Source organism: Aplysia californica, unplaced genomic scaffold (genome assembly GCF_000002075.1).
Source record: "Aplysia californica isolate F4 #8 unplaced genomic scaffold, AplCal3.0 scaffold00019, whole genome shotgun sequence".
NCBI lineage: Eukaryota > Metazoa > Mollusca > Gastropoda > Aplysiida > Aplysiidae > Aplysia > Aplysia californica.
The window spans coordinates 613,733-638,272 of NW_004797289.1; the positions used below are offsets into that span (position 1 = coordinate 613,733).

A 24,540-nucleotide genomic window follows, 5' to 3' on the forward strand; every position below is an offset into this window, starting at 1 on the left:
ACACACACACACACACACACACACACAAATACTCACGTATATGGACTGAATACTATCTAATTGCACACTCTTACCGGAGATAAAAGTTTGGGTAGTTTGGGGTATACGCCAGCTGGGGAGAGGTCAGAGCCTTCAGTTCATAGGGGCCGCACTGTTCTGTGAGGATGATTAAAAGTCCATTGTCAAAGAACAAAAATAAACTAAATGGTTTTAAGGAGGTACTTGATTATATATATATATATATATATAGGGGAGAGCAGGGAGGCTTCAGACACAGGGAGACTGCGGACACATCCAAGTCTCTCTAAACTATTGATAGTACACACTTTCTCACAAGATAACACAATGCGCCATGTGGGGCTCAGCTTGCTGTGTTTTTTGCCCCCTCACTGATTAAAACCTTGCATCTGCTGTGAAGGAAAATGTGTTTTTGACAAGGGTGTATTTAAGTTTTCCCACCTCAGTTTGTAAGGTTTACACGTCACAGTAGTGCACCAATCCTTTCACAAAACTAGGTATCAGTGCTTTAGGACATCTTTTACGTGCCAAATTCATACTAATTAAACCTAACTTTCATGATGTCTGTTTCATGAATATGCTTTGTACACTACCCACATGTAGAGGAACTTCATACAAGGGTAAAGTGACTTTGTACACTGTCCGAATCTCCCGACGACTTATTTAAGAGTAGCTGGAATAAGAGTTTCCACTTCTGTTGTTGTATATCCCAGACTGAACCATATCAAGGGTAATATAGAGCCCCTACAAGAAAAGAGCCTTTTATTTTAGTTCACAAAACGATGCAACTCGCTCTGCATGCCCCCATTGTCTTTGCGTCGTGCAGAAATCTGCTCTGAAAGACATTAATTTACAACGGTGAGAAGACGTTGGTGTGTTTTAGATACACTCGTTAACGACTGTACAATTTGTTGACGATCCTCGGCGAGAAGAAAAATAAACTCTCGGAAGATTTGATAAAATGTTCAAGGATTTTGTTCTAACACGACGGCTGTCATAATATATCATATGATATTTCATGGCGAACAACATAAAATATAATCATGCCAGAAACATGGCATGTGAACATAGTCTACCCGGAAAGATTGTTTTTCTTGGTTCTGGTTCAAAAGTGATGCCCTTCCCGTGAAACCTAAAGGAAGTAACTTTGCTGTCATCAAAATTGGGATTATTGGGAAGAGTGTCCACTTCGTTAGGAAAACGGTGTCAGAGAAAGACGAAGAGGACGACTTTGAGTGTCTTCCATAAGAAAATCGAATATGAAAGCACTGCTTTCACCTATCCACCTGTACAAAAGTTGGCCATTGTAAAATGAGACCAGTTATTCCTCCTCCAATTTGAGACTCAACAAAGACGTCGAACATCTCCTATAAGTTTATCGTTAAAACGGCATCTGTTGATGTTTCTTTTCTCATTGAAATCTCCAGAGCGTTTGAATTTCATCTTCAAAAGCCCAAACAACGTGCAACACTTAAAGATCTTTTAAAACGAATTCTGATTTACTTTATTTAATCTACAGACTTTCCTTCAGCTGTTTTGATTTGGTTGTTTCGAAACCTCTTCCGGAAGGCTATAACTGTCAGGTCATTTGAGATGATAGATCTCCTGTTTTTCGTTCCTCTCCGTTAGGACGTAACATAAAACCATGAAAATTATTGACCCCCCCCCCCCAAACAGCCCATGCACAAGAACACGCATACCTGGATTCGAACCAGAATTCATCGCTCACAGAGAAATAGCGATAATGGCTTATCAAATGGAGCACCTTTATATTGGGAGGCAGCGTGGTGGAATCAGGCTCTCGTCAATTTTTGGGCATGTAGTGTTATAGGTATAATCTGAAAGTTTGTTCACTTGTCTTTATTTGAATGCAAAAGATATCCATTTATCTTATATACAAGTCGAGATATTTGCAAAAGAAGGAGGTGAGGGGTCGCCTGTTTTTAGAGGTAAAATTAGTGAGAAACTGGCTGCCAAAGATTAGTTATTTCCTTAGCTTAAGAGTCCATGGTAACTGAAGATTTACCTTTTTTATGCTTTTAATCAACGCTTTAAAAAAAAATCCTCACCGAAATGAGTTCTTTAATGGGCATGAAAGGTGTTGAGTCAAAAAACAAAAATTAAAATTTGATAAAAATTCACAATCCTGCGGAAAATGCAAGTTTCTTCACTTTGATTATTTTGACGAGAGCCTGATTCCACCACGCTGCCTCACATATTATGCTGTGCTCTCACCAAATCCAGACGTTGACTGACTCGGAAACTAACGTGGAGAAGAATACTTTTCATCTCTGTTTATCATTGCAAAAAGACACTGTGACTACCACGAGGAGACCATTGAACATCTTCTCCTTCACTGCCCAAACCTGGCAGTTCTTCGACGCAAGCTCCTACATACACCTACTGACTTACAAAGCCTGCTCTACTCTGGCGTTGACCAGATGACAAGGACATGTGGTTACTTGAGGGTGGCATTGCGCTGCCAAGAGCGAAAGGCTCGCAGCTAAAGGGATTTGAAAGCAACAACAACATCATTGCAAAAAATATCTCGCTATTAGGGGCATCACTGAGCTCTGTTCTACAATGATAAGGGGAGACTTCAAGTCAACACGTACAAAAGAGCATAAAAGCTGACCAGTTTACAGATATTTGAATAACTGTTTTCTACGATTTCCAGTGAGAGTTAAATACATTTTCAAACCTCAAACAAAAGGTAAAGGTATAGACGTGTGTGGTGTCGAAATTGTGCTTCTCAAAAATAATATTTGATACACAAAAACCACACTGTCGGAAATCACCTCTCTTGGTCCGAAGTTTCCGTCACATTTGTCCGATGTCTCTCGCAGAGTGGGATGGTTTCGGACATTTAAGAGTGCCCTAGATATGATTCTCTGGCAGTAAAACGTGATGACACCCGAAGCTGTTTTCGCAAGTGGAGATGCCCAAATGGCTTACAACAACTGTGAAACCTTTTTCTTTGACATAAATTGTTCCTGAAAGGAACAGTAGGGCCAAACGTAAGAAGTGTCCGAAACCTTCCTGCTCACCCCTACACACACACACACACACACACACACACACACACACACACACACACACACACACACACACACACACACACACACACACACACATACACACCACACACACATATTATATATATATATATGTATATTAATATGTATATACTTATGTGTATATATAATATGAGAAATACTAGAGAACCTGTAACAAAACAGTTGTATTGGCCGTCTTATCACAAGATACATTGGACGTTTTGGCCTTAACCCACCTGCAACGGACATACACTAAGTAACTATGATGTGTTATGCTCTAATCAATGTCCAATGTGTATTTTTAAAATATAAGGTTTAAATTTCTAATACAACTATTCTTTCAACTTAGAAATTTCCTTTATAAATTCTAATACCAACGTCCCATTAAAACGGAATATTTTGAATGCATCACTTAATAATCACCCGTGTAATATTCTACATCTTTTGTGCTTCGATTTTTGCCTAATTGGACTGAGGTTCTTCCTCGCGTACCCGAAGATCATGAATCTACTCTTTACAGAGTTAATGTACCAATCATGCAATGTAAACACAAAAAGTGCAAGTGAAACGTGCATATTTTTTTTGCCTCTCCTGCAAATGTCCTCATGATGGACTTATTTGTGCTTGGTGAAAATTACAGAGACGATATCTACAATAGGCATTTGGTTTGATATGGTCCAGACGCTGCTGAATGTATGATTCTTCCACCACTCTTGAGGAACTATGAGTAAGTAATACACCAATGGTCTAGTGATAAGTGAACACGCACTGTAGAGCTCGAACTGGGTATAGTATACTCGATACGGAACAATAATATGTTATTACATGGTAGCTTAAAAAGTAACAAAAATTGACATTCAAATAGATATGTTCTTACTTGGTGAAGAATAAAAGAGCACATATTCAAAGTCAAAGATATTAGGCGGTGGGATGTTCGCAGGAGCAGACACAATCTCGACCTCTACACGCGCAGAGCCCTCCACATGCACCCACATGTTTCTGCTAGAGCCTTGGTTGACGTCAGCAATTTTCTTGATATCATTTCGCCCAACTGAAGGTTAAAGAAGACATTCATGATATGCAAAAATTGAATCAATGTGTCTATTTTGTTTCGTCCCAACAAAGAGTAGCAAATCCATAAAATGTTCCTTTAGTACTGAGAAAGAGCAAGGAAGGCAGACTAAAACGACAGAAGGAATGTAAAGAAGTAGAACCTACTTGAGGTTCCCTCCATTCATCCCCCACAAGGACAAAAAAAGAAAGAAAGATGCGCCATACAATTAAGGTAATGAAGTATCTTGAACCAGCGTGAGCTCTGTTAAACTGTGTAAATTGCATATTTCTTAATAATGCAAATTAAATAAGTAAGAGATTTAGAGAGAGAGAGAGAGAGAGAGAGAGAGAGAGAGAGAGAGAGAGAGAGAGAGAGAGAGAGCTCGGTTGCTTTCATGCTGGGCAATGGCACAATTGTGTGTTTCTGAACCTTAACCGTGTGGGGAGTTTTCAAGGCTCCTTATCCACTTAGCAAAGTACCTTAAGTCAAATAAGGGTCGGTGATTAGAGGTTTTACAAGAGAGCAATAAACATAATAAGAAGGAGGAGAAAAATGGACGATAGTTGTTTGATATCAAAGAAGGAGCAATCCACACCAGAGCAAAGCACCCACCAACCACCCACCGTCTGAATTTCTGCCCTAACCCAACACACAGACCATAGAAAAAAATGTAGACTAGACAAAGTTGTACCAAAACATTGCACTGATGAGACATACCTTCGAAAACTCTGAATCTGTTACTACTTATCATAGAAAAGTTGTTGTTTGCTTTTATCTTCACAGCTTCTGTAGAGTAATAGGAATTGGAGCTTTTCCGAATTTCCCAAGTGCAGAATAAATTTCTGCAATAGAAAAGAACCATTTACATCGATATTTACAAGTCATGACTGAAGGAGCTCCTAACTCGTAGAATGTCGTCTAGATCTTGTATGGAAGTAGTAATAGACACTGTTTATCTAAAGAACGTCATCTGTAGAAATAAAACATGCAAAAGCTTAAGGAACAGCATTTTGAAACTAATTTGCCATAAAGCTGGAAGAATATCACGTTATGTACATATATAAATAAAGAAAAGAATTTAAAAAATATAAACAAATTCCCTTCTATAGGCAAGTAGACGACGTCATCAGTCGCAGGACTGGAGGAAAAAAGACATTCTAAGATAGTTTTAAGGGAGTCCATAGTAAGTAAACCCTTCGGTGAAAACCACAAAGCGTACAAATTAAGACTCAAAGATTTAATTTGTTTGAAAAACAACAACTTAGATGCCCAGGTCTCACACTTATGTCTGTGTCTTTGTGAAAAGCTTAAAGTGCGAATCCGTACAGCTCAGTAACATAAAACATTTAGGCTGAAAACAAAATAGTGAGTGGAAAAAGCCAGCGAGTGCCCTCACTACTGAGGAGAAAAATACATGCAAGATACAAGACACCAGAAAGGACCAGTACAAATGCTGAGCACAGACGGTGAACGTTGTTAAATTAGGCAGGTCAGAAGATAATAACCATTGTTCTGCTCAACATTGGAGGCTACCTCCAGCCTAAACTAGAAACATCATAAGAATATGACAGACTCAACATTATCAAAAGAAGCGTTCATTTATTCCCATATTCAACCTCAACCCATGACATAGATCCCCATAAGTCTCCTGTTCCTATATTTACCAAAAAGACCACCATTTAAACAACCCCCAATACCCACACGATACATTCTGAAACAAGCATAATACGCTTGTACACTTTTTTTCATTTTCATTCCCTGGAGCCAAACGCTGTTCTTTTATCAGGAGCATTTAATACAGACAACGAATATTCGGGGAGTTGTTGTCACTAATCGATATCCCCAACAAAAAAATTGAGTAAAAAGCTGGAGGGCAACACAGTTTGGAAACTGAGGGGAGGGGGGGGTAGATAGATAGATAGACAGACAGACAGACAGACAGACAGACATATATATATATATATATATATATATATATATATATATATATATATATATATATTATATATAAAGAGAGAGAGAGACAGACAGAGAGAGAAATAGATAGATAGATAGATAGATAGATAGATAGATAGATAGATAGAGAGAGAGAGAGAGAGAGAGAGAGAGAGAGAGAGAGAGAGAGAGAGAGAGAGAGAGAGAGAGAGAGAGAGAGAGAGAAGGGAGGTTAGGAGAAGTACAGAGGAATACAGAGACAGAGGCAGAAACAGACAGAATAAAGACCACATCTAATTACACCAAATTACACCGCATTTGAATTAAACTATTATTGATATTATTAAGTGATATATAATGTAGAGTTGTACTGTAGTACTCAGGTGAGTATTTCGAATTGAACTAATGATACAAGTTTAGTTTTAGTAGTGAAGGTTTTACAGCCGTTACTTGCAACAAAAATTGGTGATATTATGTATATCGTAGGTGCCAAAGATTAAGAGGTATTGCAAGGGAATAACGTGCAAAGGAAAGAAGGAAGAGATATAAGGACGATATATATTTGATAGGAAAGAAGAAGCACACCATACCAGAGCACCCGCCAACCACCCAAAACTAATTCAAGTAACTATAGAAATCACAATTGTGATTCTCAACTTATAAATCTATCTCAGTGAAAAAAAAATAACCCACAAAAAAACAAAAACAACAAAACAAAACAACTTACTTCAATTTCCAATTATATCTAGGGTGCAACTTTCCCCTGTTTCCATTCAGTTGGATTACAGGCCACGTGCATTCATCTGTTGAATTGAAAATTGTAATTTGTAAGAAGTGGATGTCACTAAACTTTGGCGGCCATTTACTCATTAATTTTACCTCTGACAACAGGCGACCCCCAGCCCCCTCCCCCACCCCCACTTTCAATAGCAGATATTTCGACTTTACATCAAGGTAAATGGCTACTTTTTCATCGAAACCAAACTTAATAAACCGTAAGATTTTACTAATAATTCCATGTGCCCAAAGACTGAAAATTGATGAGCACCCGATTCTACCTTGGTGTAGCACGATTTTTATATATTTTAAGTAGATCTAAATGCGCGTGGCGGCTCTCGGCGACTGCAAGGTTCACCAATGTCGGCCATACTAGTCAACTGCGGTATTTAGGCAATCTGCTGTAGGTAATTTCCCATGTTTACCCACTTTGACCATGAAATCTTTTTACTCCAATTTTGAAACCTTCATCCTCTTCCTTCCCAGTTTCAAGCGCCGGATTCTATCAATTGTGTTTAGAAATCATCTAAATATGGGTTAAAAATAATGTGCAATGCTGGGTCATGTGTTTAAAAATCTATTTCTTCGTTGTTGTTTATTTTTATAAATATTTATTTTCCCACTTTAAATTGCATCTCCTCCTTTATTTTTAATCCGAACGGCTTCACTTTTGTTTACACAATGTACGTCTAGAGGTAATCTTTACTGCAATGGAGCCCTTTTTTAAGATTATATGAAATAATGATGACAATCAGTGTTTTTGTTGAAAAATTCGAGTTTTTTTTCGGGGCCTATTAGTTCATTTCGCATGTGTTGTAGTTTGTACATGCTTAAGTCTCGCTAACTTTTGAAATGTTTGAAATATATATCATCGTTGCTATATATTTGGTCAAAAGGTATGGATTTTAGAAATTTTAGTAGCAGACTCCAATCTGATGTCACTAGAATGACATTCACTCACAAAGATGACAATATTAAGGGTGACATTTACTGAAGTGCATTTTTTAAAGGTGATACCGCATTTCAGGTAGTATTTGGTGAAATAGCAAGGGTCTTGGATGTTGCAAAATAATTTAGTTCCTCACGTGGGAACGTCCATTCTCAAGTACCTCTATCTCTATCTGTCGGTGTGATGGTGTACCTTGCTTATCAACCTAGTTTGACCCTGACAAGCAGAGTAAAGACAAAACCAAACCAGAACACCCATTTAAAGGCCTAAACTTTATCAATGTCGGTTTAAAAAATAATGAAAGCTATAACAACTTACAAAAATCAAGGAAAACAAAGCGGTACTTGTTTATACCGGAACCTCCCGAAAACAACCGAAACCTACCAAAACCACCCGAAACCTCCCGAAACCACGTAAAAACCACCCGAAACTCCTCAAAATTCCTATGATATGATGTTATTTGCAATGCTATCTATCGCTCTGTGGATAAAGTATTGATCTGTAATAGAATATTATCGTGTTTGGATACTTCTTGTTCCTGAATAAATTATTTAAGCCAAAAAAACCCCAATAGAATAGCATTATAAGAGACAACATTTCACTTAGTTTGACTTATTTGTTTTTATTTCAAACACTTTTAATTTGGCATGTATATAGGAAAAGTACATATCTAAAAATTGTCTTGGGTAATTTTTGGTATATGCTTTAGTTTTCATTTTACGGCACTTAAGAAATCGGCTTATTGCAAAACTGAAAAAAGGGCAAGAATCACTTTCTGACGCCATTTATCAAAAGCAACAAATGCAATCAAAAATTCCTCAAGACAATTTCTAGAAATAGGTGTCGTTAACATTCTGTGAAAGTTACATTAAAATCGAATAAGATACAGCAGAAAAATGGGATAAAAAGTGTTAAAATAGCATTTTAAGAAAACGGCCGATAAAGGTCAGAAAAAGCCAAAATAGTTCTCTTTCCAATTAGAAACCGTAAAATTTTTTTTTCAAACTAAAACTTGGCAACTACTTGATAATAATATTATCACAGCAGATATAGATTGGAGATTTCCTACTGAAATTGAAACATATAAGCTGTGTAAAACATGCCTTTTGAGAGAAAAAAATGGCAATTATTTTCTTTAAAAAAGATTCTACCGTTTGCTCTAAAATCCCTTCAAACTCCAATTTAGAGTACAAAAACGCTTACATACGTTTCTGGGCTTTGTTCAGGAAATATCGAGGAAATATATTATATCATAAGTGATAACCCAAGTTTTCATAATTTCCCCCAAAAACATTTTTAGTGGTCACTTCATGGTCACTTCTCCTTAGAATACTTCACAACATGCACAAGATAACAGAAATTAAATACGCATCATTACATTATGTGAAAAATCTATACTTGAATACTACTATAACACTAAATAAAATTCTAAGGAGTACAGGCTATTAATTACAACCCGAGAAGTCGCTCATCAGTTAAAACAAAATAAAGGATGAAGTTGAACAAAGATTTCACAAACCATCATTCTCTCTTATAAAAAGAGTCAAGAACAAGCCGGCAGATTATACGTGGCACCAAAGATAACTCTTCTTTATTTCTCATAAACGAAAAAAACCTCTGAAGTTCTCTGTGAATTTTAAGGGGAAAAAATTAAAGGGGAACAAAATAAGAAGCCAAGTACACTGAAATAGTAAGAATTCCGATCTTCATTCCAAAAGTCAATTTTCTCACACAACTGTACTAATATTCGATAGATAGCATAGCGTATGACATCATATCACAGAAACTTTGAAGGGGTTTTGGGTGGTTCTTGCGTTGGTTTCGGTTGTTTTTGGGAGGTTCCGGTATAAAAAAGTATCCAAACAAAGTGAGAACAGCACAAAACCTTACCTGTAGCCTGAAAGCTGAACCAGAATCCAGTCTTTGGCTCCATCCTGAAAACAGTCAGAACAGAATGCTACATGTACGGTATTTATCTCGATACCCGGGCTCGACATCTGTAAACTGGATTTTCTGGGACTCCAAATGCACTATTTTTTGTTGTAAATCTGTCACATCTAATAAACAATAAGCTTTTTCTGATCATATAATATTTGAACAGAAGGGTTTCCCCTTGTGTCGATTTAAATTTTGTTCTTTTAAGAAAACTTTCATTATCTGGTTTTTCTTTAGAAAAAAAGTCTTTGTCAACTATTGATAATTAAAAACAAATCTTAGTCGCTCGTACCTAATCCAATCTCTCACGCTCACTCACTCATTCAATCCCCTTCTTCCTCCACACTCGCTTTTAAGACAGGTACGACTGAGCACCTCGTCCTCTGAGAAATGGAAAAACAATCCCAAAGGGTCTGTGCACTTTGCGCACGTTGTGCACGTTAAAGATCTCTTGGCAGTTGGAAATCGGAGGAGACTTGGCAGTTTGGCTGCCACCCCAGCAAAATCTTTAAAAAGTTCCTTATTGTAAAGAGATCCCAATCGCACCTGTACAATTGTAAGACATCCCTCACGCCTTCGTAGACAATGACTCCATTGAAGCATATTATCAAGGAATTAAAGGTAAAGGTTTGAAGGGAGGGAAGCATCGCCTACTTGAACTATTTGAACACTCTACTTCCATTATGTCTAACACCCAGACCAAGCTGTATCATGAATACTGCTGTTCGTCTGTCAAGACGCAAAAGGCCATAAAATACAGTACCTAATACACACAAGGCTTTTCAGTATGGTTTCGTACTAAGCAAACAGTTATAGTTTATTTTGAAGACTTTCACCACCTTGCGAAAACGTTTACTCCTCATGCTTTCCCTGAATCTACACTGCTATCCACCGACGTTTCCCAAGACAGCAACCTTAAAAATCATCATTTTAAAATTCGGCTTGAGGAATGGGAGGGAGCGGATTCACTCTTCTGTTCACTTTGCCATTTTCCAAATTGTATGTTTTTCTCTACACTATGGAATTCAAATGGTTATAGCTTTCGAACCGTTGGAGATGTTGGAATGAAATAAAGTGCAAAGTACTCAGAAAGGTGTCATGAATCAGAATGTGTCCCAATATTTAAATGTTGAACCGTGTGACGGATTTTCTGTTGCTGCAGCTCATATGCCACCATACTGATTCAATTTCCCTGCAAACACTGTAAAGTTATTTGAGAGATGGATTTTCAGTTTAACGCCTACCACCGGATACGGCTGACATATGCATGGACATAAGGCCATAATGGGCTAAACCAAGATGTAATCAGAGATGGAACCCACCATAGCTCGGAAAAAAATTAACCTGTGTCTTCATAATATTATGTCAAATGCATCAGTCACCACCATCAAATTCGAAACATTCGTCGTTTTAAGCGAAGATTTCTGATAATCTTTCCTCACTGTAATTCTGCTGCTTTGTCAACAACACAATTACACTAGAGCCAGGAGTAGATGAATTGTTCCTCATCAGAGAATGTTCTACAACACATTCTAACCTCATATTCACAGACACCGTAACCACGTCGGTGCCTTTACTGTAAATTTGTGAGTCTGTACTTTTGGAGCTCCCGCATCCCATGGTGAGGTCAAAGTAGGAACTGTTACGTCCTGAAAATGGAAGATTTTGAAAATGAAAGTTTAAAAGGGCATGTAGGCTTATGGCAAGTTAGAGGCAAACGCATATATCATACATATAATACATCTTTACGTTTTGCGGGGAAGCTTGGGCCTTATGGAACAGCGCGTAATCCGACAAAGTGTGATGATAATACGCACATTGAAAAAAATCGCTGTTGTTATATCTAGAGCTTAAGTTGGAAGGTGCTAACGACCTAAGGAAAACTAAATCATACGTATCTTTGGTCTTAAGCAATTCACTAGAAAAACTACCAAACAAACAAACAATCAAAAGGTCCAATAACAACAAACGCATGTTACACGTCTCTGTCCTCCTACAATAAAAGGATAAAACACTATTGAAATCAATATTATTACCCAACAAAGAAAGTATTTGAGTTAGGGCGAATGGTCTTATCCCCAGAGAGCAATGGAAAATGAAATCCCAACAGAGGAAAATTAGTAATATTAATTTTTTGAGACTCAAACTAGAAAACCAAATGCATTCCCAAACCATTGTTTCACAGCTAGCAATCAGCTGATGTCTACACAAACCACAAATTGGGACAATAATAGACAAGGCTCTATGAGAGGAGAAAGCAAAGGCCTACCATTGTGGACAGTGAGCCAATCAGATACTGGCATCAAGTTCGGACTCTGCCTGCTTGAACCAGACCCATACTCTTGTAGTTGGCCCATGTCAAACCTTAGAGTCTGCACTTTGATGCATTTCCAGCCACTCGGCTTCGTGATGTGAGTCACATACTGAGAAGAGTTTCTGATCCAAAAAAAAAAAAAAAGAATGAGCACTTCGTCAGGAACTTGGAAGGGAAGAGAGAGAAAAGACATTGTCTGTATTTATCCTAAATGGTAAATTACGGACACAATGTCATGCTATACATAATTTTTAAATAACAGCTTCTTTTTCAAGGCACAAAACGTTGTACAGTGCTAAGCTCATTCAACTCAGTGTACCCAGAACGAGTTTTCCCCAAACAACAATTATTGATGATGGGTTTTTGAGCTCTCTCTCTCTCTCTCTCTCTCTCTCTCTCTCTCTCTATCTCTCTCTCTCTCTCTCTCTCTCTCCCTCTCTGTGGGGGTAGGGGGTTGGGGAGGGGGGTTGGGGAGCGGGGTATCATATCATTGTGGCCTTGGAGTAGTATGATTTCTATCTTATAAAACTAATAATATCTAGAGCAAAGAAACATTCCAGTCTCCAAGAACCTGTTTCATTAAAACAACAATTGATGCTAGGTTTTTGAGCCTGGGGGTGGGGGAGGGTACTATCATATCTTTATAACCATGGTCCTGTACAATGCCTATCTTATAAAATTTTATCATGCCTAGAGCAAAGAACCCCCCCCCCCCCCCCCGCCGTCAACAAGAAACAGTTTCACCCAAACAATACTGTTTTTATTGATGGTAAACTTTTGAGCGTTTTTTTTCCGGGGGGGGGGGAGGGGGGGTAAGGGTGGGGGTGAGGGGGTGTAAGGGGGGGTGAGGGGGTGTAAGGGTGGGGGTGAGGGGGTGTAAGGGTGGGGGGGAGGGGGTGTAAGGGTGGGGGTGAGGGGGTTATCACGTTTCTTTGTGACAATGGTGCCGTAAAACACCAATCTTATTTTAAAAATCAGTCTTGAGTAAAGAAGCACCCCTGTCCTCTACCATATAAAAGCTGTCATGCAGACATTGCTTGCCATTCAACTACAATATTGAGCAACCTTTGCCCCTAAGATGGAGGAGGCATCTCTAGGTGGGAATCAAACGTACCGTGATCCAGGCTGGGACAGAAAACGGTGAGGTATGAGAACTGCGAGATCTGGTGCATTGGCAAAAACTTTGATGAATGATCTCGTAGCATGATATATTATTGTACAACATTTATGTTTTGGTGAAATTCTCAAACTACACGGCCTCTTGCACTGCTTCAATAGTTTATTCTTATGATACACCCGAGACACAGTCCACTTCCGATATGATCAGTCTTTTGCTTTACCTCATCATCTCTTTGTCAATCCAAACAAATGATGTTGTGTTCTCAGCAGAGAGTAAAGGCGGTAAAATATCTGAAAAATAAAAGATACCCATTCTGACCTTAAAGTAAGTATAAAAGACAAATTGCCGGGAGTATAATTATAATTAAAGAGTTATAGTTGAATTTTGGACATAGCTTCAATTCTTTTGCAGAAAAATATCACAGGGAGTTATTTCAAGTCAAAGTGGGTCAAACCCAGTATTGACTCACGCCAGAAATAGGGTTGGTCACGAACACATGGCAATAATATTTATGTTTCTGAAAACAAGATAAAAAAAAATAATTTGCAGGGTTTTAAAACCGTTATCAATTTTCAATATGCGTTTGAACATAAAAACAAACAAACCCCAAAACAAACAACCCCCAAAACAAACAAACAAACAAACACAAAACACAATTTGTACTGGTCCAATTCATGATGGGTAAAGAAACAACAACAAAAAACTAAAACAGAAATAGAACTATGGAATCTTTTGAGAAATTAATGATGAAAACGAAAGTGGTAGAATCTGAAAAAAAAGAAGAAATTTTTGAGCAATTAACGATGACTACGAAATTGAAGGTTTCACCTCTCTACTTCTACCCCAGTCGACACAGTGCCCCTACATGTGGCAGATCTTTATGCCACACCCTGTACTTTGGCCTTCAGCGCATACAAAGGGCATGCTAGAAATTTACCGAATATAGGTCACATTTATTATTTATACTTTTAGTAATGGAATCTATTTAAATTGTATAAGATGAGTCAGTGAAATAGCAGCTACATTCTGCTAGAAACAGATATGAATGACATTGGACAAACGACGACGATGCAGACCTCACGATAGCATCAACCAACCACCCCTGTGAGTACCTCCCAAATAATACACACACAAAAACCTTCTGAAGAAAATGGGAACCGAGCCAAGCGGACTACCTTTGCCCAGCGGTGTGACATGCAAACTGAAAACGTCATAATCTCCAGTGGACCCTTCTCTCCTAATGCCTGTCGTAGTCACCATGAACCTGAAGGTTCTCCTTGACGTGCGCAGGTAGGAAACGGGTCGAGGGCAACCTGTAAACTGCCATGAACTGTGGTTATCTGTAGTGAAAAACATTAAGAGGTTCAAAAACACACATAGAGACACACACCGACTAATGCACAAAATATCATTCTTAGTGTACATACATATTACAATATATATATACACAAACGCACGAACACGCACACACACACAGATACACCTGCACACACACACACGTGCACACATGCGCGCATACACACATACACACGCAGGCACACATATATTACGCCCTAAGCACGAGCACATTTTACCCATGAACACACTTGGGGGTCAAATACATTTCGATTCTAATTAACCTATTTTTTTTACGTGTCAAAAAGGATGAGAATTGCACTGGTGGAGAGCAAAAGCTATAGCTATAATTTTATAGTTTTATAATTGTAAATGTTTTACTTCCCCAACACGGTATGGCAATCAGCCCCGTCTCTGTAGTACAGTTTAACTTGAATCTGGGAGGAAATAATTCGAATTCCGAAGACATTCTAATTTAAGATTTACGTCAGATAGGATAAATATTATTAACTTAAACGATTATATATGTAATTAACAGGGATACGGAGGAAACCCCCCCCCCCCCACTTGTGATGCTAACATCACACTTTTTTAAAGTAAGCTAAACAATAAAACACAGTTCAACCGTGTACAGGAACTACTCGCAAAAAAGGTACCCCTAACAACAAAACAAAACAAAGCAAAAACACACCTGAAAAGACAAAGAATTCCTAAAATTACAGAACTTGGTCGTTTTGTGTGTCTCTACTTCCAAATTTGTATAAAAATAAAGGTCACTTACAGGTGTGAATAAACACGTTGTTACAGTCAATACTGTTCTGACGAGACGGAGTGCGTATTTCAAGGACTTTATCATCAGAACCAGCATCAATCTCAAGGGTGCAATTACTGTTGGAAAAAAACAACCCATATAAGGTTGATTATTAAGAACACAGTGACAAAAATGAAGACTAAAAAACGACTACATTGATGAACCATCATCATCATCATTATCCAGTGCCAGATCCGCGACAGACATCGGCGATCATGATTTTCCATTCATTCCTTTGCTCGGATGCTCTCAGAAAAGCTACTTTTCCCTGATCTTTCCCTGTTAACCATTTGTTTAGGTTCCCTAAGTATATTGTTCTGGGCCTACCCCTGCCTCGCTTGCCCTCAATTTTGTCAGTGAGAGCTAGATGTTCAAGACCCTTGTGTCTATTCAGGTGTCCCAAAAACTGCATTTGTCGTTTCCTGATTGTTTTTAACATTGAGCATCCCACGTGGGCTTCATCAAGCACTACCTCTTTTCCTTCCACGATACTCTTAGCAGTCTCCTAAGAAACTACTTTTTTGTTGCTTCTATTTTATTTTCTCTGTCTTTAGTGATTGTCCAGCATTCACAGCCATATAAAAGCGTTGACCAAACAGATGAACCATCATACAGCGGGAAAGGAGAGGAGGTCAGCATGAATCTCAACAGGGCAGGAGAAATTGTATATCCACTGACACACCTTCTAAACCCCCCACTCATACGATTGTTTTCAATAAATAATACCTCAAGCGGTTTGTAGTTTATTTCGTAATGTCAGATCCTATGCCAATATGTCATATAGGACGCTTGAACAAAACTACGTAAATAAAAAAAAGACCCCACCTTGGTGATCGAATGATTGACTAGACTTTCAGACGGAAATGAACGATAAAACAGAGTGCTAGTGCAAATTGACTGCAAATACTTTTATTTTACTGCATAACAAACATACTCTTTTACATTTTGTAGAATATCTTGCAACGCCAGACACTTTGTCAATACGTAAGCGTGAAAGAAAGCGTTGGAAATATTACAATTATCGTAAAGAGATGCGATGAATTTCTAAAGTGCAGAAAATGACCCAGAATATGATCAAGAGTACCTCCATAGAGTGATTTTTCATTAAACTCTTGGTGTACGTCGCGCTGGTACAACTGGAGTTCACCATAGCTTGATTGTTCATAGTCATAAAAATCCCCAAAACAAATAACGGCAACAACAACAACAACAACAAAAAGAAAAAAAAGTTACCTTTTAGTAGTGCGGTTGATTTTCACCTCAATGAGGAGTGAGCTCTCATTGCTTGGCAACTCGATCAACTTCAGTGACGTGTTCCCATCACACACAACTGGATCTGGGGAGCAGGGAAACACGAGATACAACGACAACGACAACGACAACGACAACGACAACGACAACGACAACGACAACAACAGCAACAACAAAATACTACACGTACCGTAGTCTTAGCCTAAAATCCCGTTCTTAGGAACAAGGAAAATGGGGGATACTTGCGAACGGGATCATAACCGATTACTCAGGGGGAGAATCCATGGTGACCCATTGTCAGGTCCACAATCGGTATAATGATCTCCCTTTACTTAGAAATAAACCGGAAGCGTTTTGACTTACGGTAAGCAAAGAGTGGTTAGCATTGTGTGTTATAACTGTAAAAGTCTTGCCCCTCTATAAACACATACAAATCATTTAGAACACGTGCTGCTCCGAAAAGGGAAACGTAAAGCCATGTAAGCTTGAGTACATATAATGGCACGCTGGAATCAGCGCTTGTTAATTAGTTTCGGGCATAATATGAGATTATTAGTATCACCTTAAAGCTTGTTCATTAGTCTTGCTTTTGACGAAGAAAAATACTTATCTATCTTAAACAAAAGTCGAGATATTTACTATTGAATGAGGTAAGGGTTGCCGCCTTGTGTCATGAGTAAAATGAACACATAAATGGCTGCCAAAGTTTGGAGACTTTCAAAGCGTAGGTGTCACCGGAAATTGCACATTTACGTTTTTGTGCATTCGTTTTTAAAATGTATTTCTGGAAGGGCATAAAAGGTGCTGAGCCGAATAAAACTCGACACCGATAATTATTGTCCAAAGGGCGAAAAAATGTGTGTGTCTCTGGGGGTTTCCTTATACTGTCGAGAGTCTGACTTGATCACGATGACAAAGAATTATGAATAAACACATGTAGAGGAGAATGTGCACCGTTGTTTGTATATGTGTAAGTGTGTGTGTGCGTGTGTGTGCGTATGTGTGTGTGTGTGTGTGTGTGCATGTGTGTGTGTGCATGTGTGTGTGCATGTGTGTGTGTGTGTATGCATGTGTGTATGTGTGTGCGTGCGCAAGCAGTTATTATATAATGATAAGTCAATATAGTATGGACAGATACAAAACAAAAAACCATCCTTAATTGATTTACCCCCCTCCCCACCCCACCCCCACAAAAACCCCCCCAAAACAAAAACAACCCCCCCAACTCCCCAAAAAAAACAACAACACAAAAAACAAACAACCCCCAAACAAAACAAAACAAAACAAAACAAAAAACTCAAAAAAGAGAAGTCCACTTACACTGATGTTCATGAAAGTACTCCAAAACATAGCCCGTCAGACCAATATTCCTATCGGTGTGAAAATGTACGCGGGCGCTGTTGAAGTTTGAAGTCTCCAAGACGTCGATGCTTTGAATCCCACAGTACCTCACTGAAGTAGGTATGAAAACGATGGAAAAATCATGAGTTGAATTATTTCTTTTGAGATTATGATATATTGACAGTGTTGGGTGCAAAGTGCATGAACTATTTGCGAAATTGTCGACTGCCCCATTTTAAACATCTTAAAGCAGGATTTAAAAAAAACCATATCCATAAATTTGCAAAATCATTTTTTAAAAAGTGCTCTTTTACTTATTTGCACAAACTTTGAGCTGAAGAAGTGAGTAAAACTTTTTATGTAACTCCTGTAAAATAGGCTTCCAGGGAGATGGCCCATCAGCAGCAGACACCATCAAGCTAATTACATTGTAAGTTTGGAAACGTGAGGAGGAAAGGGGGGGGGGGGGGGGGTTACAGTGTCATAGAAACGAATCTAGACCGAAAAAAAGAAAAAAAATATACACTGAAAAAATACTCATCTATCTTGAATAGACGATATTTGCGATTAAAGGGGATGGGGGTCCCCTGGTTTCACAGGTAAAATAATCGAGAAAATGTCCGCCAAATTTAGGTGCCTTACAAAGCTTGAGAGTCCTTGGAAACTGTAAATTTATACTTTTGTGCCTTCAGTCAACATATTAAAAGTAAAATCGACACAGAAATGTGTTTTAAATGAACATAAAAGGTGCTAAGCGAAAAACAAACACAAATTCAATTAATAAATTTCTGAATGGGAGGAATAATGCCACTTTCTTCAATTCATAATTTTGACGAGTACCTGGTTCCACCACGATGCCGCACAAAATTATTATTTCTGTCGGTAATAATGCTCACAACGAATGTCACATGTTAGAATGCATCTTGCTCAACATAACGCCAGTTGCTCACCTTGGTTTATACGGAGATAATCGTAAAGACATCGGTCTTTCCATTCAACGTCAAAACTCAAGGATCTGATCCGTAGATTCTGCCCCAGTCCAAGCAGTTTGTACCGGCAGTTAAGCAGACTGTTAGGAAAAAAGTTAACTGTGAACACATTTTTTTCCTGGAAGCACAGCATCAATGTAAAAGCAACAACCCCCCCCCCCCCCTAAAACCCCCCCCACCAAAACAAACAAACAAACACACACACCAGAACTCGTCTATCAAAATTTGAGACAGAGTTACAAATATTGTTATCTAATAGGCTTTAACAAATAGAAAGTTTCTGGAAAGCCGTTCATTAGCTGTCCTTGATTCACTGGGACTTCACACAGAGTGTAGGACTATTGATGTTTGTAGGAAATGCAGGCAAGCAGTTCACTGGCGATGCCTCTCTTTAGTCCACAGCCGACACCTGTACGCTCTGGTGTCTCTTGCCCCTGTCTTGAAGCGCATAATACATGATCATTTGCGTTACTTGAGGGTTGCTAGTGAAGAATTAGACGAAATAACTCTCGAAATTCATTTCAGTATAGAAATGGAAGCATTTTGGCTATTTGGTAGTTTTCTTACAAAGGCAAAGAAGACAAAATATAATTGGTGATTTTCTTTTCTTTCAGTTTCCCTCTGTTTTCCGTCTGAGTTCTCTTTATGTAGACTCTATTTTGCACAACCTAAATACAACTCCACGGTGACCACCTCCTCACCCCCCCCCGTCCCCTACCCCCTTGTTACCCATGCAGTTGTACAGTTCGAAATGGCAATTGGTGGTCAACGTACTTCGGGTACTTGTTTGGGTACAGTGGTGAGTATAGAAGACGAGGCTTGTCAGTGACTGTAAGCGTTTGTTCCTCCACACAAGGTCTTGTCACTATAATGCGAAGAAGAAAATATTATTTTAAACAAAATTTGTAGTGACAAACGTGGAGATCAGACCATCCCAAATACTTAACCAAGTGTGCTTGAGCACAGAAGTCCACGTACACACACACTCACACACACACACACACACACACACGCACACACACACATACACACATACACACAAACACACATACACACACATAATGGCACTTAGATGACCAGAATTGGGTCGATAGTGCCGTAAAACACCTACTCAATTTAAACACACACATACGCACGCCCCCACACACACGCCCACACACGCCCACACACAAACACACACTCAAACACTCATACAAACGTACATGCACAAACATACTTGATTAAAAGTAAAATTCCCAAAGCAACCAAAGTGTTTTCTTATACATAAGCAATCGCAAAGCGTCTTAACCACCTTTTACTTTTTATTTTCCTCCTACTGTCTCTGTTCTTCATTCCATACAGAAATCTATTACATGTATGAGACACAGACCCATTTTCTATCAATCTTGTCTCTCTTCACCTTCATTTAAAAAAAGACAAAAGCAGTCAGCAAGTGGTACATTGATCTATGAATTCATACGAAAGAAAAAAGCGCAGAAGATCAATGGGTTTGGTCCTGGACCAAGGCACACTAACCTTAACTCAAGAACAGGGTGTCATCCTGTAGGGCTATGTTGCGTTTGTAAACTTGTAATTGGCAAATACTAAGGTTATGTATAATGCGCTTTGTTGTACCCAGCATACCAAATATAACTCAAAGTTCCCCATTGAGCGGAAGAAAAGGGATATATTTTTTTTCTTTTAACTTATCGTAATAATAAATGTCAATAGTTTTGGGCTGGCATTGATTTTTAATGTTGTCTGGTCAGCTGACTTGGGCAGTCCTGCCTTCAATTCTACTTTCAGTTCTCATAGTGTTTTTAACGTGCACTTCGAGCACACTGAACTCCCATAATATATTTATTTCTTTTCTCAAAAAAACAGGAACTTGACACCAGAGTATCAGAACATCTAGGATCAGGGTTAGCCGAAGTCATCAATCATCTACGCAAACCGGGCAGAGTTCCTGCCCGGTTTGCGTAGATGATTGATGACTTCGGCTAATGAGAGGTAAGCATCCAACCTCAATACTCCCACAGACGGGATCAAATCAGCCTGCCTCCTAAATGATGAAAATTGGATCGACCATTACCTACAAAGCTTGTGCATTTCGATAAAGTTTACTTTGGAGTGTGATAATAATAATATATTCCTCCAATGTCTTTATAGTTTTAAACGGAGACAAGCAGATACCAATCTCACATAAGCTACAGTGTTATTAATGAACAAAGAAAAGAAAAAAGAACTGGCAAAGATATACATATAGTTGAAGAACATTGATGGATTTCTAATTCATCATCAAGTGCCAAATCTGCGACAGGCATCGGCGATAATAGTTCTCCATTCATTCCTTTGCCCGGATGCTCTTTAACAAAAGCTACATTACCCTGATCTTTCCCCGTCACCCATCTGTTAAGGTTCTCCAAGTAGCTTTTCCTGGGCATAGCCTTGCCTGGTTTGCCATCAGTTTTGCCAATGAGAGCTAGATCTAGATCTAGATATTCAAGGCCTTCATGTCTATCAGGTGCCACCAAAAACTGCATAATTTGTCTTTTTCTGATTGTTTTTTTTAATCTGCTCTTAATAACAAGATAATACAAAATTTCCCCTTACCACGGCTCACTTCGATGTCAAAGCCATCACCTTCTCCGTGTAAACCAGTATTGTACTCCAAAATAACAGTCCCTTTAAAGTACAGCTCCTCAGCGTAGGTTTCTCCACACCATGTGATGGAGTCTGGGAGAAAACATTAAAGTCTTCAGTTTCTTGCCGCTCGTAACAATATGCTGTAGGTATGCAATAGTTTGTTTGTTTGTATTTGTTTGACTACTTGTTTATTTGTTTGTTTCTTTGTTTGAATATACAGCACATCTGCACAATAGCAGTCATTTGGTGTATGAAAAAAGGAAGACAAACACACAGAAACTACGGAGGGAAGGAAAGGAAGTAGGACCTAAGTGGTGCCGCTATTCACTCACGCCAAGAAACAAATCATTGGACATTCAAAAATCCGCCACAAATTTATATTACAATGAGCATAAATGAGTTCAAGATCCAAAGTCTATTTATCAACATCCTGGAACTGGTGCTAAAGAGAAAATTATTTTTATAGCACTGTTGATCATATTATAATATTATTATCACAATTTAAATGATGTGGGACTCAGACTTTTGATTTCAAAAGGTAAGCACACACAATTTAGTAAATACGGTAAGACCCCCCCCCCCCTCCAAACCCTTAACTCCCTCCCCCCATCCTTCCCACTAGCTTCCCTCACTCTATGTACAGAATTCAACATAAGTTAAGGACCATTTGCAAACGCTCTGTGTGGTCTTCTTGGGTTGACCTGCACGTGGGCGTTCTTGGACTGATCCAGGGGCTTAATGGCGCTGCCTCAAGCGGACAAAGACAGATAGAATGTGACACTGCAGCAAGCCTTCCGACAACTTCTCGGGCTCCAACTCCATCCTGCAGCCATGCCATAGCTCTGGCACGATCAAAGTCTCTCACCTTTCATTTCGGTAGAATATTGATGCGATACTGGATTTTGCGCAAACGGAGGCTTATATTGCCACCAAAGTGAGCAGAGTTCGAGACCGTACGTCCCTTTATGACGTTCACCAGAAATTTAAGGGAGGAATGTACGTGGTGTAGCACACAAGTCGATGAAAAACAGCAAATTTGGCAAAAATGCCCCGAGGATTTCCGTACAGCACGTGGTGGTTTTGCCCCTTTAGGAAGCTTTGCAGTGCGCACTGGTAATCCATTAACACTTTCAAAGCAAAACATTTTGAAACATTCCTTGCTGTCTTTTTTTCGGATTAAAAAAAAATCAAGGCTCACTTTCAAAGTGGTCCTTAACTTATGTTGAAGTCTGTATGATCATTTTACCCCAAGTCTCCCTCTGTAATTCTATTATTTTACCGCTGGTCCTAAAGCCGGCGTGAGAAATTGTCAGTCTCTCAGAACTGGGTGTGCACTTAGAACACCCCAAGAGACTGAATCGTGAGACTTTCAGATGTATGTAATCGTTCCGAGCATAGATGTTGGTGGTGCACGTAACGTTTGCTCTGCAAGGAAAAAAATAATGTTCATGTTACACTTTTCAGCCTTACTTTTTTCATCTTGTTTGGAGTTTATTTCACACAATGGCTGCTTTTCAGTTTTTATTTCTATCTTGTTTCGAAAGACGTTATTTACCGCGAAACAAATACGACCGTCAAAAAAAAATTAGAGCAGCCAGTACACAATACATTTTCGGGAGAAAAAAGACCATCATCTATAAATGAAGGCAACATTGAAGGACAAAAAGGATTGGAATCGTAAATTACTTTTAAGTAAAATTGATGTTTGTACACTTTAGTGAGAAATTGAACATTCGTCCTTACGTATGAAGATTTTTTTCACTTTAATTATACACGTGGTTTTTTTTTTTATCTTACTGTTTCAGGCTTGCTCCATCTAGAAGTCTATGTAGATTTCATATGGGATACAGAATTGTGACACATAATTCAATATTTTTTGGTACTATAACAGACAACAAATTCATAAATTGGAAAAAGGATATGACAAAAGTTTCATAAACCATTCACCCAAAATAGTTCGAAAACAGAGTATTACTGTGCATATAATTAGAACATCACTCAAATGTGATACCTGGTAGAAGTTGTACTTACGAAAGATTATGGCCTGCAAATCCTGCAATAGACACATTGACCTTTTTACCTGCGAAGTCAAGGACATGTTGTCTCCCCCAGTTGCAGTTCTCAATCGAAAAATTACCAGAATAGGCATCTGTGGAAAGGAAGAATGTGTCTTTTCATGTGGATACAGCTCTCAATCATTATAAGAAAATTTCTGGCATAAGTATCTATAAAAAGGGAGGATATGTCTTTTCATCTGGATACAGCTCCCAATCAGAAGAGATATGTTGCTGGACTAAGCATACGTGAAACATGCAAGTTATCAATAAATATAATACAATGATTGTTGGAATGTGGATAGTGAGAAGACTGAAATGTTGGCAAGTGCTATTGTATAAGACTTACTGCTCCTTAACTGCGCAGTATACATGTACACAATGCAAGTACACATAAGTCCAAATGATAGAACCCGGGTACACGCGTAAAAAAAAATTGAACGTTGTTCTGTCTATACAGTTTAGTTTTAGTAGAGGGTTTACGGCGCTCGCAACTTCACAAGGTCATATGAGCGCCAGAAGATTAGAGGTGTTACAAAAGAGTAACAAACATAAAAAAAGAAGAACTGATAGGAAAGAAGGAGCAAACCACACCAGAGCACCTGCCAACCACCCACATCTACACAGTAGATACACGGTCTAAGATTTGTATAGAACGTCAGACAAAGTCATTCTGACATATTTTCCATGAGGACTTATTGGGATGTGACACTAGACATGTTTGTGTTTTAGATCACAAATGTATTTACACCGAATTTGAATATTTTAACTTTTTAGCATTTTAAAGTAAATTAGTTACCAGTCGTGAAGTGAACTTTCGCAGAGGTGAACAACTTGTGTTTCGCGCGCTCATATGACCTTAGCAGTTGCGAGCGCCGTAAAACCTTATACTACTACAGACATGTTTGTATTACCAAAAGACTTGAAATAGACTTGAAATTGTTTATTTTGTCACGTGTGGGGATAGTCATGTCAT

General features: G+C 38.6%; 1 protein-coding gene across 1 annotated transcript in view; it reads right to left on the reverse strand.

The window, feature by feature from the left end:
* The window catches only part of LOC101854064, a gene marked incomplete in the record, with an annotated part of 40,457 nt that overhangs the window by 10,272 nt on the left and 5,645 nt on the right, over window positions 1-24,540 (reverse strand). Inside the window, 17 exon segments of the mRNA XM_013086625.2 lie at window positions 75-156; window positions 3,952-4,125; window positions 4,846-4,970; window positions 6,791-6,866; window positions 9,680-9,723; window positions 11,262-11,373; window positions 11,994-12,160; window positions 13,379-13,448; window positions 14,334-14,498; window positions 15,275-15,381; window positions 16,538-16,640; window positions 17,876-18,007; window positions 18,847-18,965; window positions 19,660-19,750; window positions 21,478-21,600; window positions 22,790-22,935; window positions 23,542-23,659. Of these exon segments, the coding sequence (XP_012942079.2) occupies window positions 75-156; window positions 3,952-4,125; window positions 4,846-4,970; window positions 6,791-6,866; window positions 9,680-9,723; window positions 11,262-11,373; window positions 11,994-12,160; window positions 13,379-13,448; window positions 14,334-14,498; window positions 15,275-15,381; window positions 16,538-16,640; window positions 17,876-18,007; window positions 18,847-18,965; window positions 19,660-19,750; window positions 21,478-21,600; window positions 22,790-22,935; window positions 23,542-23,659 (1,954 nt within the window).